The 20,576-nt window shown below is 37.8% G+C and overlaps 1 protein-coding gene across 2 annotated transcripts in view; it reads left to right on the plus strand.

Moving 5' to 3' along the window:
• The window catches only part of IQCJ (IQ motif containing J), a 250,274-nt gene that overhangs the window by 174,851 nt on the left and 54,847 nt on the right, over positions 1-20,576 (plus strand). Inside the window, exons 1-2 of one of the 2 annotated variants that reach the window (XM_082687496.1) lie at positions 5,245-5,279; positions 18,474-18,538. In XM_082687496.1, coding sequence (XP_082543622.1) covers positions 5,262-5,279; positions 18,474-18,538 — 83 coding nt within the window. In that variant the 5' untranslated portion in view covers positions 5,245-5,261. Of the gene's footprint in view, positions 1-5,244; positions 5,280-18,473; positions 18,539-20,576 lie in introns of those variants that run through there. The other variant, XM_082687497.1, reaches the window with a different exon arrangement.

Here is a 20,576-nt window from a genome sequence, read left to right on the forward strand (position 1 = left end):
TAAGAAAAATCATAATTAGAAATACTTAATATTTAATAACAAGAAAAAATCAAATCTGTTAATATTCATAAATACTTTAGTGATGTTAAAAGAAACTTGACTACCTTTGTGACATGGCTGAGATGTTGTCATGTAAACAGATCTAGTAAACTGCTCAGAGAAAATAATCAAGATTTATCCCGCCTCTTTTAGATGAATATACTAGTGGGTAAGCCGATAGTAAATACATTTTCTTTACAAAATTATTTATATATATTATATAAATTATTGCATGTATATAATAAATGCAATAAAATTGTATAATTAGCACATAACCATTTTGCAACCCCCCCCATTAATGAATGTAAGCACGGAACTCCAGTGGTTCTATCGTCAGAGATAAAGAGACCACCAGAGGGGCGCCTGGGTGGCTCAGTGGTTAAGCCGCTGCCTTCGGCTCGGGTCATGATCTCGGGGTCCTGGGATCGAGTCCCGCATCGGGCTCTCTGCTTGGCAGGGAGCCTGCTTCCTCCTCTCTCTCTCTGCCTGCCTCTCTACCTACTTGTGATTTCTCTCTGTCAAATAAATAAATAAAATCTTAAAAAAAAAAAAAAAAAAGAGACCACCAGACCATTATGAGTCTCCTGATGAAAGAACATGCCTCTGCCTAAGGCCATGCCAAAGGAGTCAAAGTAAAATATGATCAAGATTTTGGATCCAGCTAGAGAACTTGAATATGAACTTCACCATGAGCATATAAATCAGTAAAATTCATGCTGGGAAACTCTTTAGTTTAACTTGTCTGGGTTTTTCAACAAACATATTTTAAGGAAAAGAAGAAGATGGAGGGGGAATATGTAAATTAAAAGAAATTTAATTTATCAAAATTGTGAAAAATGGGAAACACAAAATAGTAGTAAGGGTGCAGAGAAACAGGCTAACTCATGTACTGCAGGTGGGAATGTAAAATGGTATAGTCACTCTGGAAAATAGCTTAATAATTTTGTTAAAATTTAACAATTTTTGTTAAAAAAGCTTTGGGATTTGGGAGAGGAAGAGATGGTTGTGGCTATTAAAGAGGTAACATAGGGGAGTCTTATAGTATTGTAACAGTTCTGTGTCTTGATTGTGGTGATGGTTACACAAAGGGACACATGTGATAAAATTACATAGCACTATAAACATGCACACACACAAACAAGTGAATATATAATTGATGAAATTTCAATAAGCTCTGTGAAATGCGTCAGTGGCAATTCCATGGAGCTCATAGTGTACGGTAGTTATGCAAATTGCTAATATTGGGAGACGAGGAGTGATGAGTGAGTGGGACCACACTGTGCATTTTTCACAACTTTTGTGAATCTATAATTATTTCAGAAAAGAAGTTTAAATATGGGCAAGGCTGGGGTGCCTGAGTAACTCATTTGGCTAAGTGTCTGCCTTTAGCTAAGGTCATGATCCCAGGGTCCTAGGATCGAATCTCCCATTGAACTCCCTGCTCAGCAAGGAGTTTGCTTCTCCCTCAGCCCTTCCTCAGTGCTCGTGAGCTCTTTTTCTCTCTCCATCTTTCTGTCCAATAAATAAATAAATAAATAAATAAGTAAATTTGTTTTAAAGAATTGGCAAGGTCGTAGTTAAGAATGCACATTTGGGGGCGCCTGGGTGGCTCCGTTGGTTGGGCGACTGCCTTCGGCTCAGGTCATGATCCCAGACTTCCAGGATCGAGTCCCGCATCCAGCTCCCAGCTCCTTGGGGAGTCGGCTTCTCCCTCCGACCTTCTCCTCTCTCATGCTCTCTCTCACTCATTCTCCCTCAAATAAATAAATAAAATCTTAAAAAAAAAAAAAAAGAAAAGAAAAGAATGCACCTTTGGGTGAGAATACTACAGTGAAGTATAATGGAGTAATTACTATATAAGTTGTAATAGTAGTGGTTAGTTCTGGAGGGAGGAAGGGAGAGAGTTATAATCAGGACGGCATATGTGAGGGGGCTTCTGACATGTTCGGTGAAGTTTTATTTCTTGATTTAGGAAATGGTTATAGGAACTTACCTTATAATAATTCACCAAACTACGCATTTTTTGTGCAAGTGTTCTCTGTTGTGTACACACATGTATGTATACTTTCTCTAGATCTGCTTTTGTTTGTGGAGCAGAGGAAAAGGTGAATAGGGGCCATTTCAGCACACACAGTAGATTGCTTTCAGCTAATACTAGACAGCTGCTGAAATTGGGAGGCTTAATGAACTGGTGCAATGCTCTTAGGTTTATGTCTTTGCATTAACAGGGAAAATCTCCAAATGATCCAGGTTTAAGTAATGGAATGTATTCTGAATTGTTAAAATTAGAGTATTTTGGTAGCAATGAACATAGACAACACCATGCTTCACCTTGAGAATACATATTTTTAAAGATACCAGGAAATCCATAGGTTTGGCTGTGGGGAATTATAATCTAATGAATTTGCCATTATCATAAATTATTAAGCCACCACAAAATTGTTGCTAATTGGATTCCAAGGTCTATTAAGGCTTATAACCACTTATATTGATATTTTCAAGACCTCTTACATAAAGTGAGCATCTTTATTATTTTCTGTGTGGGCTCCTGGTAGGATGAAATATCAGGATTCTTTTCTTTAAGGCAATGTCCCAGAATGCATTTGGTCTTCTCGCTTAACTTTCATCTGGGTAAATGCTGGGATATATTACAATGGCCTTTAAATGTGGCATTGTGGATCTGATGGCTGTCTCCCCACCTTAGCACTTAACAGTTCCTAGTGGCAGAAAATGGCCAGGTTCAGAGTGGACTCTAAATAAATGCCAGCTGAATGGAGCCTATGGTATGCACCAGGCTTCTCTCAAAGATTATTTTCTCGAAGATTATCTTGAAGATATTTCCCGTAGCATTATTCAAAGAGCATTCTTCAAGATTTCCACATAGCAAAGGAGAAACATTTATCCAGTGATTATGGTGTAAATGTTTTATCAAAGAAGGAATGCATTTTCAGAAGAGCTTTCCAATCAATATAGGGGGGAACTTGGATGTTGCAGAACAGGTGTTAAGAACAGAGTTTAAGAACACAGTCATTGGAGAATTCAGGATGAAATCCCAATTTGAAGATTTTACAGATATAGAGAGTGACAATTTCATGTTGAATATAAGGCTAAGTGTAGTTGCTATGGCAATTTGATGTGAATAGTGAGAAAAGACAAGAGTAGTCTAGTAGTCTAGTCACCAGACTGGGGACGGGAACTTCAATGAACTGAGCACAGGGGAGTTAGTAGCCCTCATGAATTTAGCAATCCTGAGTAGTAGAGAATACCATTCTATGTTTTTTTCCCAATCATTTGTTATTCTCCCCTTTCTCCCTCTCCTCATCATCTACCTATGGAAAACCAGCTATTTCCCCCTTATATATCTCCACTTGGTTTTTTGATAATAGTTGTGACACTGTGTCTTGAGTACATAGAGATCACATGTCTAAAGATACAATAGTTGTTTTAATAGCAGAGAGCTCAACTGAGGTTTAATTTCCTCTTTGGCACTTCAGTGTTCTTTCTGAATATTCTGCCATGTCTGTCTGAGGAACAATATCAATTTTAACATGCCTTGATTTAGAGTAAAGTACTTCTTACCAAGATTGTTCAGTTACTTGTTATGAAGCAATTTGGGCAATCACTAAAATCATGAAATCTAATGATACAAATCTAATGGGGAATTTCACATATAGGCAGAATTAAGTCAACTCAATGGGAATTTCTTGTTGGTGTAGAAAAATGATGCTCTGTTTATGTAAACCTAATATTTTCCCTTCTGTATGGGTTTCTCTATTCATGAAAATTAACCCTTGGTTTAGAATAGATAAATCTATAGGAGAAAGACTTATTCTTCTGCATGATCTGCTTTTGATACTACCAAACACATGTAATATTTGATCTTTAGTAGATTATAATATGCAGGGTGTAAATGGGCATTCTTATTTGTAATGATGTCATGGCTCATCGCTTGACAAAGCAGATGTGGACACACTTTCTTTTGTTCTCATCTGTCTGCCTGCTTTGTGTCATCTTCCTCGATAAATACCATTCTTACTGAATAAGCCTCTAATTCATACTCCAGAATTTTGCATTTCAACTCTCATGGCATTGCCATTACCATTTTTACATTCTGTACACAGGCATACCATTCTGAAAATTCTAACAATTGTCCCACCAGAAGCACACAGGTTGACAAATCTTTTTTTGGCCCTCTCTAGAATATTATCTTTCAAACTCTGTTGCCACACACACACACACACACACACACACACACGAGTCAGGCTTATTTGACTAATCTGCCTTCTTTCCTGAATGGCAAAATGTTTAAACCATTTTTTTTTTTTTTTAAGTGAGGGATCATTGTTAATTCTTTGGGGCACCTGGGTGGCTGAGTCAGTTAAGTGTCTGATTCTTGGTTTTGGCTCAGGTCATGGTCTCCCAGTCAAAAGATCAAGCCCCATGTTGGGCTCCACACTAAATGCAGTCTGCTTCAGATTCTTTCTCGCTCCCCCTTTGTCCCTCCCTGCTCTCGCTCTCTCAAATAAATAAATAAAATCTTAAAAACAAAACCAAAAACCCATCATCTTTCCTTCTTTGCTTGTATTCAACTTTTCAAGCTGCAGGAGGACAGAGCTGTGCCTGCTTGTCTTCTCCCATGTCCTCATTATATCCTCATGCCTAGCACAGTACCTAACATATGTGACTATATTTTTGTTAAGGAATGAATGGAACAATGAATAATGATGAGAGGAAAGTTTGCTGACTTGCAGTGCTTTTTTTTTTTCTTGTTCTCTCTCAAGTTCTGCTCTCAAGTCTATTTATTCTGTTGTAGATTCCATTCAACCTTTTTTTTTTTAAAAGATTTTATTTATTTATTTGAGATAGAGCATGAGAGAGAAAGAGAGAGAGCACAAGCATGAGCAGAGGGGAGGGGCAGAGTGAGAGGGAGAAGCAGACTTCTCGCTGAGCAGCGAGCCTGATGCAGTCCTTGATCCCAGGACCCTGAAACCATGACCTAAACCAAAGGCAGGCTCTTAACTGACTGAGCCACCCAGGCGCTCCTCCATTCAACCTCCTAAGTGTCTCTTTCTTCCATTAGTGAATTTTACTGAATATCCCTCTTAACACCCAACTTCTTGCTGTCTGCTCAGAATTATGCTGGATGCTAAAATGTGTCATGCTTGATGTGCCTGTGAGATCATAATCCAAGCTCAGAAAGCTCAGCAGCCACTGAGTCTGGTATGCGATCAGATATAGAAGTGAGTATTCCTGGTTTTGTATGATTGTATTTGGAAAATATATGTGGTGTGATTTCAGTCTTCTTAAATTTGTAATATTTGATATGTCTCTTTATGTGATTTAACTGGGGGATTCTTCTGTGTGTACTTAAAGAACATGTGTACTCTGTTTTTCTTGGATGGAAAGTTTTATATATATCTTTTAGAACCATGTATTCTGAAGTATACTTCAAGTAAATAATGTTCTCGTTGAAAAAAAAAAAAAACTTTAACTGAGAGTACTTGTTTAAAATAAAGCACATCAGAGGGGAAGTGCGTGGGGGGGATGGGTGAAATAGGTGAAAGGGATTAAGAGTGAATTTACCATGATGAGAACTGAGTAATGATGTATACAATTGTCAAATCACTATTTTGTACACCTGAAACTAATATAATACTCTATATTAACTATTATTGAATTAAAAGAAAAAACAATTAAAAAAAGAATGAGTTTTCCCTTCCCTAAGTATAGTAGTGTCTACTTTATTTGCTATTATATGGACAGATATACATGGATTCTACCTTCTCCCTCCACAACCACTGAGTTCCATAAAGGAAGTAGAAATAAAGTCCTATGTCATTGAAAAAAAAAAATGTTACCCTTATAACTACAAAATGTTTTTTGCTTCATGGAGTGTTGTTAGAAATAATACCATTACATATTTCTCAGCAATCTTAACTTTAAAAATACCTGATATTAACTTTCCATCCTGACCAGAGTAGTGCTTATCAATTCTCCACCTAGAAGTTTTGAAGGCAGAGAATTGCACAAGTATTATTATTGGAGGCATATGGGAAAGAATAGCAATATGCAAACCTAAAACTGTTTGACAACTCCTGTTTTCACTTTAAAAGTAGTGAAAACTTTGAACTCCATTTTACAACCATGCATTTGCTATTCGTGGAGTAAAACTAACATCTTCAGTATATTTGCCCTGATCTAAAGCTTCACATACCCCTAGCCTATTGCTGGCACACCCGCATTTGTGAAGTCCAGAAATAGGGTGTGTAAGTTTGATAAGTCACTTAAGCTTAATGAAAAAAGAATTCTACCCCAAAACTCCTAAGCTATATTGAGGAAAATAAAATACAACTTATATGGTCAACTTAAGGGCTGTTCTCAGCATGACATATACAGCTGTAATATTTCAGAGAAGCAAAATTTACTTCAAAAGGGGGGAACTTCCAGAAAGTTTTCAAGAGAAAGCAACATTCCAGGCAGTTAAGGATCTTCCTTTATGTGTTCAATGAAAATATAGATTAGGATTTACTTTTTAGTTTTCTATTTCCTCCTTCCACACCTAGTCTGTGTCACCTCTTTCACATCATTTTATAATCTCGTCTTTAATGAATTATTTGCTACAAGTCATGAAGCAAAATTAGGCTTGTTTAATAATTGCTTTCTAAAGAAGTCTCTAAGTGAAGAATTTCAGGTAAAACAGGTGAGTTTAGGGGCTGTGTGAGAGGTGTTTGGGTTGCAGAAAACCAATTATCTGGGTGTGGAGACGTGTTCCAATGTATCTGAGAGACCACTGTCCTGATAATTGAAGTAATGCTGTGTTTATTATTTAATGATGACAGGTATACCATAATGTATTATTACTCATGTGTTTCTTTTTCAAAAAACTTCTCTTTATCATTGTTTTATTTCAACACATGGACCAAATCATTTCAAGTTTTTGAGCACCTGATTTTAACTCAGGGTTTTAATGATATGTTGATGTTCCAAGAGGATTAAGTGTAGTGGGGGTGGGTCTCTTAGGAAAGGAACGGGAGGGACAGATGGGGCAGGTTACACAGAACCATCCTATGAGGTCCCACCTGGAGACTTAGGCTCCATCAGCTAAGTGAAGGGAAGCAAGAAGGATTTCAAGCAAGTGACTGAACTAATGATGAAGTTGGCATTTTAGGTTGTTCACTCTGGCAGGCAATAAATCCTTAACTAAGGACATTGCAAAGAGGGAGGGTATGCTCTGGAGACAATTAGAAAATGGAATTGACAGAACTAAGTGACTACTGGAAATGAGTTTAGACTGAGACAGGAGAAGTTGTTTAGATGTACATCCATGTTTTGAATGGGCTAGAGAGATATAATAAAAATTTAATAATAATGAAAATAACATTATTGAGCATCTACTATGTCCCCAGTGCACAACTGAATGCTTTACGTGAATTTTTAATCAAGTAGCACGGCAATTCTTGGAATTTTGTATAATTAGTGTCTCCATCTTAAAGATAATGAAACTGAGAAGAGAGTTGAGGGAAATTGGAAGGGGAGATGAACCATGAGAGACTATGGACTCTGAAAAACAACCTGAGGGTTTTGCAGGGGCAAGGGGTGGGAGGTTGGGGGAGCCAGGTGGTAGGTATTATGCACATATTGCACGGAGCACTGGGTGTGGTGCATAAACAATAAATCCTATTGTGCTGAAAAGAAATAAAACAACAACAACCACAACAAATCTTTAAAAAAAAGAAAAAAAAGTTTTTGAAACTGGGGCTCAAAGGGCTTTCCTAGCCCAAGATCACACAGCAAGAATGGCGCAGAGGTAGGTGCCACAGGAATAACAAGTGAGACTTGATTGCTGTCCTTAGTAAGACAGGCACTTAGAGAATCTCCTTATGGGTGGCCAGTACTTTATTGTACAAAGAATGCTTTTATTTATTTTTTTTTTAATTTATTTTTTATTTTCAGCATAACAGTATTCATTATTTTTCACCACACCCAGTGCTCCATGCAATTCGTGCCCTTTATAATACCCACCACCTAGTACCCCAACCTCCCACCCCCCACCCCTTCAAAACCCTCAGATTGTTTTTCAGAGTCCATAGTCTCTCATGGTTCACCTCCCCTTCCAATTTCCCCCAACTCCCTTCTCCTCTCTAACTCCCCATGTCCTCCATGCTATTTGTTATGCTCCACAAATAAGTGAAACCATATGATAATTGACTCTCTCTGCTTGACTTATTTCACTCAGCATAATAATCTCTTCCAGTCCCATCCAGAATGCTTTTAAATCAGTTATTTTAGTTGATCCTCACATAACACTGTGGAGTAGGCATTGTCGTTATCATTTTACAAATGTTGAAACTGAGACCTAGAAAGAGTGTTATCTAAGATGACACAGCAAGTAGATGACAAGTCTGGTTCAGATAAGAAATCTGAATATTTTGCAGAACACTACAACTTCTTGTTTATAGGCCTCATTGGTGAATTACTGCCACTGCTCACATTGTTGCATGTTCTATGTCATTCATGGGAAAAGAGTGGAGAGGATAGAGTTTAGATTCTGGAATCAGACTGCTTAGGTTGACATGCCATGTTTCCTATAAGACCTTGGTCAAGTTCTGTAATCTTTCTGAGTCTGTTTTCTTATCCAAGTAATGGGAATAATAATTGTATCTTTTCCTATTTTTATGGGGCTTCAGTCATAATTTTTAAAAGACAATTTATACAAAGAGGCTGGAACCTAGTAAAATTCAATAAATGTTAGTAGTGATAACAGTAGTTCAAAAAATTACATGACATTAAATATGGAAGGAAATATTAACATTTATAAAATTGCATTTGAAGTGAACTTTAAGGGATTTCAGAAGGTATAGAAGGAACAGTACTGCAGTTGTGGGATTAAGAATATTTTTACTCCTGGATATTATTTTTGTTTAGAGTTTATGAGTAGGAGAATTAAATTATTGGAAACGTACCTAAAGAAAAACAATTAGGTAACCCAATGTAATGGTTCTGATGAGAACCCTATGGTCCCAACCATGGGTGTTAGTGGAAGGAACAAAAAGAGGACAAGTCTGTGATACTGCACAGCATGTTAGGAGAGCTCTTCCCAGCATGAATTTGGGTTGTTTCCCCATAATATCACTTGGTAAAAAATAAGAACTGCAAATTCATTTTCCACTTGGACTAGGAAAAAATCTAATCTGAACAGCATTTGCTACACTATAATGAAATACATTTTAGAATCAGATATAAATGATTTGGGTGTTACATGGTGTTCTGATTACCTGTGCTTTGTTCTTGTCCTTTGGGACAGGAAATCTGGAGTTGGTGTATGGATTCACTAATCCATCTTTGCTATTGTCTGCATTCTAACAGCTGTTTATCTGATGGCATGTATACATTTATGCTTGCGTGCATGTGAATTTTTCACTTAACACATGGTATCTAGGACTTTTCCCCCAGAATATAGAAATATATAAGATGTAAAAATATCTATACCCCAGTGATTGTACTTAGTATTTCAGTCTCAGTTGAGTTTTCATGGTTGTCTAGCTGTTAAGCTGAATTAACTTTGAGTAGAGTGATTACTTTAAAATTATTGCTAATAGTGTTTTAATTTTTCACATCCTAGATTGAGTAGGAGTGGTTAGACTTTTTGTAATGAGCTGAGTATTTTATTTTATTTTAAAGATTTTATTTATTTATTTGACAGAGAGAGGTCACAAGTAGACAGAGAGGCAGGCAGAGAGAGAGGGAGAAACAGGTTTCCCGCTGAGCAGAGAGCCCTATGCAGGGCTTGATCCCAGGATTCCAGGATCATGACCCAAGCCTAAGGCAAAGGCTTTAACACATTGAGCCACCCAGGCACCCCTGAGCATTTTATTTTATAATTATAATTTTAGAATGTCTGTGATCTAAAACTAGCAAAAGCTCTTGAGACCATGCATAATCTTACGGAAAGGAGAAAGGAGACGTTTAAGCCTAAGTGGTATAAATACCTGTCTGACAATCCTAGATCCACTGGGGCCGTCTGGTGCATCTGCATGAAGTTGTAGGTAATTATTCACATCAGGGCAAGGGGCTGATGTGGATGGTATGGTGGTAGGTATACTCTTCCAGATGAGTATCCTTCCTCACTTCTACTCCATGAGAATCTCAAAGTCTGAAATCAGCTCAGATCCAAGGTGACTAATGACATATACAGCCATAACTGGGTTTTTACTTAATATGTTTATCTTTGGCATCTGTTCAAGTGAGTTCAGGTATTTGGCACTCTCAGAATTTCGCAGTCAAGGGTGTTTTTATGTCCTAAAGCCTATGAACATAGCCTGATTGGTCAAATAAGAATAAAAAATGAACTATCACAACAATTCACATCATCATATCTTATGTAGGTAAGTTTGTAAGTTTTACTATGTATGAGGTAGCAAATAAAAATGCCACTGAGAACTGGCATAGTGAGGCCTGGAACTACCTCACTTAGTGATTGTCACTATAAAATCACAGCCCCTCTGCATCTTGTTGGACATTCAAAATGTCCTTAAAGTACTAGAAACCAGCAAATCTCTTTTTAAGTCTACTACCTCATATGCCCATAACTTACCTGAATGAATCCTTTAATTGAGCTGTTGATGTCCCATTAGCCACTTTTTCCTCCCAAAGAAATTCATGTTCAGCTGTAAGATAACTTCCTGTGTGAAATTTACAGGTCTCTCAGCCATAAAAACCATTAATGCATAATACATAAACAAAAAGTATGCTATTTTTAAAAAAATGGCAAAAGCAAAAAAGAAAGGAGTTTAGTCTCTGCTTTCCAAGGGAGAAACATGAATCTTGCATTTTTATTTTTGATGCCATTTTGCCTTTAAATATATGAGATGACTATTAATGCCCATATTCACAGCAGGAGCAGAAGGGAAATGACAGTAAATTGTAAAGTACATTTACATTATAACAAGGCCCATGGAAACATTGTAATTCACACAGTTATTTCAACAGAGGTTGGACTCCCTCCAATTTAATTTTCTGAAGTTGGGTTGTGCAGCTGGGTCATTCCTGGTCTAATCTGGGAAATGTATCTCTTAAGGCTGTGGATCAGAATGCCAGCCTCCCAGCTGTCACCAAGGAGCATCATTTACAGCCACTGAGATCTGAGGGCAAAGCATCAGAATCACTTTATGTGGACACAGCAGCCTAGCTAGCTTCATAAATTCTGTTGTAAAGAGCAATAATCAATATTTCATGTTTAATGATGCAGAGCTAAAATTAGTATAGATTTTGTGTCTTCTACTTTTCCATATTATGCAAACATTAGTAGCCCCTTTTTTAGTACCTTTATTACATTTCCATTTAAAAAAGGCCAATGTAGAGGGACAGTAAGGAAGATTGGTGATATTTAATTGAATGATAGAATAGTCAAAAGTAATTTTGACTCTTAACTTTTGTTAAATAGTTACCTTTAGGTTAACATGAAATTGTTTCCAACACACAAAAAATGATGTATATAAGTGGCACAGGCCTTGTCACCCATAGCTACACAATGAAGTAAATTGCAGATTGTTTCCATGTTTTAAGTTACTTTAAATTCTCTGGGATACTCTGGGAATAAAATGGCCAAAGATATAAGTCAGAAAGGTTAAAGTTTGGTGTTTAAATATAAGTGCACTTTATATGGTGAGTGTTTTGAAGTGTGTAAACCTGGTGATTCACAGACCTGTACCCCTGGGGATAAAAATACATAATATGTTTATAAGAAACTTAAAAAATAAAATAAAATAAAATAAAAAAGGAAAAAATATAAGTGCACTTTAGAGAAAAAATAATTTTGAATGAATTTCTTATTTTAAACTTGTTCAAAGGACATATCCTGCTTGTTGAGACAGTAGAAGTGGCAAGGACAGAAAAAATAATAAAAGAGCAATATTTTATTATTGGGTAGATTAAGGGACTGACCAAGGAGCCACAAAGATGAGCTGACCTAACCTTTTAGCTATATTCTGTCTGTGACAGGAGAAAAACCAGCAGGAGTAAGGTAGGAGGGACAGCCAGATACAAAAGAACAAAATCTAGCATCTGCCATTTAGTCTAGCAGTTTACATCCAAGTTACTTCAAAACAACTCTTATGATATTGCGAAGCATAGGCTTTGGCAAATAATCAATCAATTATGCCCCCTAACTGTACAGCTTGCATTTCACAGCCTCCTGTAACACAAGTTTTATTTGGGAAAATAAGAGTAAAGATATGGAATACTATATGTCTTGGTTATGCTTGAATAATTCAAGCAAAAGCAAAATTAAGATCCTTGAGACATATCAGCCAGAGTCCAGTAAGACGACATATGACTCATTTAAAAGAGTGATTGAAAGAGTTAATGGAGTGGCTACATGGATATGGGCAGAGTACGGAAAATTGCAAGGGATGGTGATGCATCTGGGTCTGTCAATAGCTAGAAAGGGCAATAATAAGGAAGGGAAAGGAAGAAAACAAAAGAAAGGCCTTGAACAGTCAAGAAATGGAAGCAGTTATGGACAAGAACCACCTTGTGGGAGAGGCCACCCCATGCGTGCTGTAGCCTCTAGTAACACCAGTCTGTGCTTTCATAAGAGACTGGAGAAAAGAGAGTAAGTAGTCCAGCTTCTCTCTTCTGCTAACTTCTGATTTTATGCAGTGCCTCCCACTGCTCAAATCCTATCCAAGGCCACAGGACAAAGGGGCCAGGTTCATATAGCCCAAAATTTTGAACCTCCCAGAACTCAGAGGAGAGTGGGGATGCGTCAAGAGTATGAATAGGGAGATGTTGATCAAGCAGAACAAAGTTTCAGTTATGCAAGATAAGTAAGCTTTAGACATCCAATGAATAGCAGTGTACAGTTAATAAAACTGTAGTGTAACTTGAAATATGCTAAGAGGGTAGATCCTAAGTGTTTTTACCCCACCAAAACCCAAAATAAAATAAAATCAAAAAAAAGAAAGAAATAAAGAAAAGGGAAGGGAAAAAAGGAAGGAAGGAAGGGTGGGAGGGAGGAGGGAAGGCTAACTGTAACGTGATGGATATGTTAATTAGCTTGATTATGATAATTATTTCCCAATGTTTGCATATATCAAATCATCACATAGTACACCTTAAACATATATAATTTTAAATTGTCAATTATACCTCAGTAAAGCTAGAAAAATATAATGCTAAATAAAAAAGAAAGTTACTGAATGATTAAAAAAAAAAAAGCTTATTGGGAGAGGTAGAGAAGAGTCAGCAGAAGACATAAAATTTCTTGGGATTTTTAGGGGCATTAAGCTACTAAGATTTCTTTTCACTTCAGTTAGAACAATACATTCAATTCATTTATTATTCATTTATTCAACAGATATTTATTAAGCACTCCTAAATGCCTTATTGGGGAATAAGCATCTTATCATGAGCAAGTCACCATCCCTAACTTCAGAGGTCTTAGTGGTGGCAGGGTGCATCAGGTAGAGAGGTAATGTTAAAATAGGGATCACCATAGTTTGCTAAGGAAGCAAGGTATGGTATCCGACCTTCCTGTCGAGTTCCAAAAGCTTCTATGGGAAAGAATAATGTTGGGGGCTTCCTGAAGGAAGAGTGGGAGTGGGCAAGTAGAATAATTGGGGGCACACTGCTATGGAATGTTCAGTAAGAGAGGATGTGAGTTCCAGGATTATGTGAAGTTTCATATGACCAGACTTAGGGACGAAGTGTGTGGGGCAGGGCATATGAGGTGGAGTGGGGAGAGACTGCTGGGCCCTGTTGCTCCAGACCTTGACTGCGGAATTTGGATTCTGTCCTCAAAGCAGTGGGGAGCTACTGTTGGTTTCTAGTAGGGAAATGACGTTTCCAGATTTGAAATCAGAGACAAAAAGGACTAGTGGGAGAAACCAGTGATGGGAAAGACCAATTTGTATATATTTTTAATGGTAAATTGAAACAAAACTTTCAAAAAGTTAAACTCCAAGTGAAGATCTGTTGAGCAAGCACCTTCCTTATCCATTTCCAAGAAAATGAGGACATGGTTTGGAAATTCCAGGCCAATTGAATTGAAGTGTTTTTGTATAGTTAGCTTAAATAACCAAATGATGAAATCAATCCTCCAAATTGTCAGCAGAACAGCTGTTCAGAAAGCTCTTGTTAGTCATTGACCTTATGTTTAATACGATTTCCTAGAACGTGGATAGTCAGATTGAATAAAGTGCTGCATCAAAGCCCTCCCCACACAGCAAGCTCTCTGCAATGAAAGAACCACGGAAAGGAGAGTGGCTGGCATAGAGTGCAAAAGCCCTTTATTTCCTGCTCCCCAAATCCCCAGGGAAAAAGAAAAGAAGAAAGCAGGCCACAGGCACATCTTAGAGAAGAAAGTCCTGGGACTACTAACAGCTCAGTCTCTTTCCTAATCATAATCCAGGGGGTAAAAAAAGAACAAGTTTATGACCTAAAAATCCTCCTTTGGTTTTCAGGATTTCATGGATTCTTACTCAGTCTGTTTCCTTTCTGTATAGCAGCTGCTTCATCTATTGCTATGTCACTGGATGTGGGATGGGAAATGATGAAGGATTAGATGGGAGAGTTGGAATTTTGAGGGAAAATAGAGGATAAATATGGAGACTTGTTCTTGGAGTAAGAAACCAGTGTATATAGTACTGAAGAGTTAGTTTTACCTTGAAAATAAAAAGCCACGTATAGAAGTGAAAAAGATGTTCTGTTTACCTACTTACCTACCTATCAATCATATTTCTCTTTCTTTTTTTAAAGTATTTTTTTATTATTTATTTATTTGATAGGCAGAGATCACAAGTAGGCAGAAAGGCAGGCAGAGAGAGAGGAGGAAGCAGGTTCCCCGCTGAGCAGAGAGCCCGACATATTTCTCTTTCTTACCCATTTGTCATATATGTACTCTGCTGCTATCCTGCTGGCTTCCACTTACTGTGAAAAGCACATATGTAAAAGAGTTAAAGTAAAAATAAAGAATTTCACACACCATATAGTGAAGGAACAGGGTATAATTGTACTAACAGCATGGAAAACATTCTGACAATGGAGTATTTAATTTAGCTTAATCTTCAAGGCAAAATAAACAACCTCTGTAAGACTTATAAATTGTTATTGTTGATGAAGACAAGTGAAATATTGTATCAGAAGGGGAAAATATCACCTCCTAGTAAATCCTAAAATTTTATTCTTTTATACGAGAGAAACTGTAACAAAACATACAGTGTCTTATAAAGCAGTTTTGCAGAAGATGCAGAATTATTCTTCATGTGAGGTTTGTTATACCAGTATTGGATATAAAAGCAGGAGTATTTAATAAAAAGGAACTGAATACCATGACCTGCTTTATCCATTATTCTTCTGAATAACACATGTTTTAAGACACTGACAAAACAAAACAAAATAAACAAGAACTGCCCGGTTCTGAACTTTTATAGTTCCATGCCTCATCTAAGTTAGGGTTTTGTATATAGTAGCCCTAGGTTATGGCTCATACTGTCATTTCTGAGTTTGGATTCTTTCAACTGAAAGATAATAGAAATCTTAAGCAAAAGTGCCTTAAGCAAATGAGAGAATCTATTGGCTTGTAAAGCTGACAAGTCTATCAGTATGTTGGTTTCCAGCTCTAGTTTGACCAAGATGTTCACAGCATCACTAGAGCATTGGTTTCTTAGCTGTTTTCCTTGGCTTTCATCCTTTCTGCTATGTTATCTTTTTCTTCCAGCTAGTAGCTCTTACCATAGCAAATATTTGCATTTGTTCCAGGGTTCTTCACACTTCAAAATCCTTATACTTTAGAATTCAGAGGGGGAAAAAAAAAAAATAGAAATTCTTCTCTAGGTACCAAAGTGCAGTTTAAACCATAAATATTGGTTGAGCAACAAATTACAAAATATACTGTTTAGTGAATTAAGCCAGACACAAAAGAATAGATAATTTTATATGAAGTTCTAGAATAAGCCAAATTAATCTATGATGATTGAAATCAGAACAGGAGAGGGGAATTAGAAGAATTGGAAAGAAACTTTCTAGAGAAAGAAATGTTCTTTATTTCATTTTTGGGTGGTGGTTCTGCCAGTGTATGCATTTGTCAAAAGTATGTTTATGGGGGCACCTGGGTGGCTCAGTGGGTTAAAGCCTCTGCCTTTGGCTCAGGTTGTGATCCCAGGGTCCTGGGATCGAGCCCCGCATCGGGATCTCTGCTCCGCAGGGAGCCTGCTTCCTCCTCTCTCTCTCTCTCTGCCTGCCTCTCTGCCTACTTGTGATCTCTGTCTGTCAAATAAATAAATAAAATCTTAAAAAAAAAAGTATGTTTATGGTATGTGCATTTCATGCACTAAAAAGTAAAAGGCTAGGAACTAAAAGGTGATGCTGGCTGATGTAAGGAGAATTGACTGAAGTTGGCTAATATGGGAAACAGAGATAAGAGACTCAGAGTTCACTTAGACCACACTGAGAAGCAGAGGTCGGTTCTGGATATATTTTGAAATTGAATCAACAAGATTAGTTGATTGTGTGTTGTGAGAGAAACAAAGGCGTAAAGCCTGATTCCTAGGTTTTTTTTTTTTTTTTTTCTGGGAATATTTATTTATTTATTTATTTTTAATTTATTTTTTATTTTCAGCATAACAGTATTCATTATTTTTCACCACACCCAGTGCTCCATGCAATTCGTGCCCTTTATAATACCCACCACCTAGTACCCCAACCTCCCACCCCCCACCCCTTCAAAACCCTCAGATTGTTTTTCTGGCGAGGATGTGGAGAAAGGGGAACCCTCCTACACTGTTGGTGGGAATGCAAGCTGGTGCAGCCACTCTGGAAAACAGCATGGAGGTTCCTCAGAATGTTGAAAATAGAACTGCCCTACGACCCAGCAATTGCACTATTGGGTATTTACCCTAAAGATACAAATGTAGTGATCCAAAGGGGCACATGCACCCGAATGTTTATAGCAGCAATGTCCACAATAGCCAAACTATGATTCCTAGGTTTTATCTCTGCATATCTAGGTGAATAGTGATGCCATTTGCTAAAATGAGGAAAAAGTGGTGAAGAAGGAGTTTGGGGCGGGAGGGTGAAGGCAAGGAAATCAAGACTTTGGTTTTGAACTTGAGATGCCCATTGGACATGCATCTGGAGTTGTCAAGTAAGAAATTAGTGTAGAAGGGAGGATTTCAGAGGAGAGGTCAGGTGCAAATATAAATTTAAAGCCATAGGACTGGATAAGACTTCCTAAGGGGTGAGGATTGACAGGGAAGAGGACAGACGCTTAGGATAAACTCCTGGCATACTTCCAGAGGAGCTAAGATTTCATAGGAGTGAGGTTGATTTGGATGAATCAGTGAGGGGAAGAAGGGGTCCCATACCTCCTTTAGACTGTGCTGGGTATAACATGTGGGATAGAAATGACCGCCTCTTAAGCAGACTGCAGGAGAGATGGTGTGTTCAGGGACTCAGCCAAATGTGTCATCAGCAAGTCCCCTATATCCTAAAACTCTTTTCTAAATGGTTCTTTGCTCTTCTTGCTTTAACAAAAACTTAGCTCTTCCCAGAGCATTGAGGCAGAGTACAGTCAGAATAAGTTAAAGAGAATGTTCAAAGAGAGGATAGAGGATTTTGCTGATGACAGACTATGAATTCCAAAAGGCTCAGTGGAAAGCTTGGAGGGATTGGAGAGAGGTGGGTGACAGGGTCAAATTCTAGGATGCACAATGCAGTAAAAAGTTAAAGAAAATGAGTAATGGGGGATGACCTAGGAGACTTAGAGTTCTGGTAGCTGAGAAGCATGTTGAGACTCATCCTGATGGTCTTGTAGGGACAAATGTGTGTAATTGGGGCTTCCTCTTGGCACGTTAATAGTTTTTGTGAAGAGGCAAGTAGTGCTTCTGTCATAGCCCTGAACTAATCACTATGGCCTGAAGAATGGGATTACAGAGACTATGGGTGCCTAAAATGCAGAGAAGGGATGTGTGTGTGTGTGTGTGTGTGTGTGTGTGTGTGTGTGTGTGTCATGCATTTCTGCACACTGTGACTCAGGGACAAGTTTACCTACAGTTACCAAGAGACAGGAGGGGATGATTGCTGAATGGCCAAACCTGGCACACACTCATTAGAGCCCTTCACCCAGCAACCAGCAAACATAACACTGTTGACAGAGTAGATTTAGGAAGAGCGTGAGTGGATCCATATAAACACATCCCTACTCTGGGAAAATAACAGGAAGTATTATCTTTAGTGGCATAAAAAAAATCACACAATTTGGCAGTTTTGTATTCTAATTTGATCAAGGATCAAATTTTATTGTATGTTTAAGCACTTATCCATTGCAAAGTCCAGAACTCTTAGCAGTGTGTTATCTCAATTTGCAAACATTTGTACTCAAATATTATTACCCACAAGTACATGGGGTCAATTTATACTTCTTTTCTTTTTCACAGGAAGAAATGAAAAGATTGCAGAATCCTTTAGAACAAGTTAATGATGGAAAATATTTACTTGAAAAGTAAGTAAAAAATACAAGAAATTATTTTGTTTGAGGTTAAAAAAGCTTGCAAGAAAAAAAAATACCTGGCAAGACAAAAATAAATAAGTAAACTCCACAGTTTCTTATGATATTGTTGTAATCAGAACCCAGGAATATGGCTTATTTGATACAGTAGATAGATGTATGCCTAGTTGAGCTATGAAACACAATATACTGATTAGCAGAATAATATGATGCATGGAGATGTGGTGCTATGTCTGAGGCTTAAAACTTGACAATCCTGCCCTGTTTTTGGCTTTTAATCAATGACGTGTATGGAAGGCAGTCATAAAATTTTCAAAAAGGACAAAGTAACAAAAGTAAGACCGATAGAATGGATATTTTAAATAACATTACAGAATGGAACAAAATCGTGCTGAAAAAAAAAAAAGGCAAGAAAGAGATGAACTTTAACAGGGATACAAGTGAATTTTTCATTTAGAGTTTTAAAAGATTGTGCAATTAGTGCATGTGAGGGATATATTCTGATTTCAGTTTGTGAATAGATGCTTTGAGGTCTTATCTGTTGCCAACATGAGACCATGATTTTATATGGCTTCTAAAAATATTACTACAACATAAGACTGATCAATAGCCATGCATTGTCAAGATAAAAGAAAAAATGAAAATGAACTATCATTTACTGAGCATTTGCAATATCCTCAATATTCGTGAATGCTTACAGATGTTTCCTCATAGAATTCTGATTACAGCCTTTTACATAGGTACTATTTCCATTTTATCGACAGGGAAAGAGGCTCAGAGAGCTGTCAGCACTTATCTAAGGATATTTAGCTCAGAACAGCGAGGGTGAGAATTTGGATGCCACCAGTGCTCTCAACCTCTAGCTAAGTCCCAGTGCAAAGCCCATGTGGGTGTCACCAGTGGCTCTGGTCATCACGTTTAAAAAGCACATACAGGGGCACCTGGGTGGCTCTGTCAGTTAAGCATCCAACTCTTGATTTTGGCTCAGGTCTTGAACTCAGGATCTGTGAGATCAAGCCCCTCCTCGGGCTCCACTCTGGGCATGGGGCCTGCTTAATATTCTCTCTCTCCTTCTCCCTTGCTCTCCCCTACTCATGTGCTCTCTCTCTCTGTCTTTGTAAAATAAAATGAAATAAAATAAAAACCATATAGACCTTCCCAAAAGCATCAGAAGAGGTTAATTAAAATTATGGGGATTCTGGAATAATGTGAAACTATTACAAAGAGCTGAGTATGTGTACTTGGAGAAAAGAAATCTCAGAGGAAACATAATGGCTTTCCTCAAACATTTGAAGGAATTTTCCTATTAAAAAGGGGGCTAAATTGCCTTTCTTGCTCTAGAGAGCATAACAAGAATCAGTGAGCAGCACTTATAGAGAGACTGCTCTGTGACTCAGAAAAAGAATGACTTTTATAAAAATGCTGCCTGCCCAACAGAATGGACTTCCGAGTTAAAGAGTGAGATGACAGATACTAGGGGTTCCCAAGAGTGAAATAACCATCCATCTGAAGTGCTATTGAAAGCATTCCTAAAAATGGGAAATCTTGGATGTGATTCCTCTTTCTGATTTTATCCTAGCTTTGTGAGTCTGGAAAAATTATTTAATCCCCCTGAACCCAGCTTCCTCATCTCTAAAAATGAAGATAGTGGGGTGCCTGGGTGGCTCAGTAGGTTGGGCCTCTGCCTTCTGCTCAGGTCATGATCCCAGGATCCTGGGATGGAGCCCCACATCAGGCTCTCTGCTCAGCAGGGACCCTGCTTCCTCCTCCTCCTCTCTCTCTCTGCCTGCCTCTCTGCCTACTGCGATCTCTGTCAAATAAATAAATAAAAATCTTTTAAAAAAATAAATAAAAATAAAAATGAAGATAGTAACACTGACTTGACAGTCTTAGTGAGAGCATTAAATAGGATGTGCACAATAGCACCGTGCCTTCCATGTCAGCTCCTTCTCTTTCCAGCCCTGTGGTTGTTTGGACTAGACACTTTCAGATTCATTCTGTCTCCATGATTCTAAGAATTTGCCATGTTATC

Source organism: Mustela nivalis (assembly GCF_964662115.1).
Source record: "Mustela nivalis genome assembly, chromosome: 1".
Lineage (NCBI taxonomy): Eukaryota > Metazoa > Chordata > Mammalia > Carnivora > Mustelidae > Mustela > Mustela nivalis.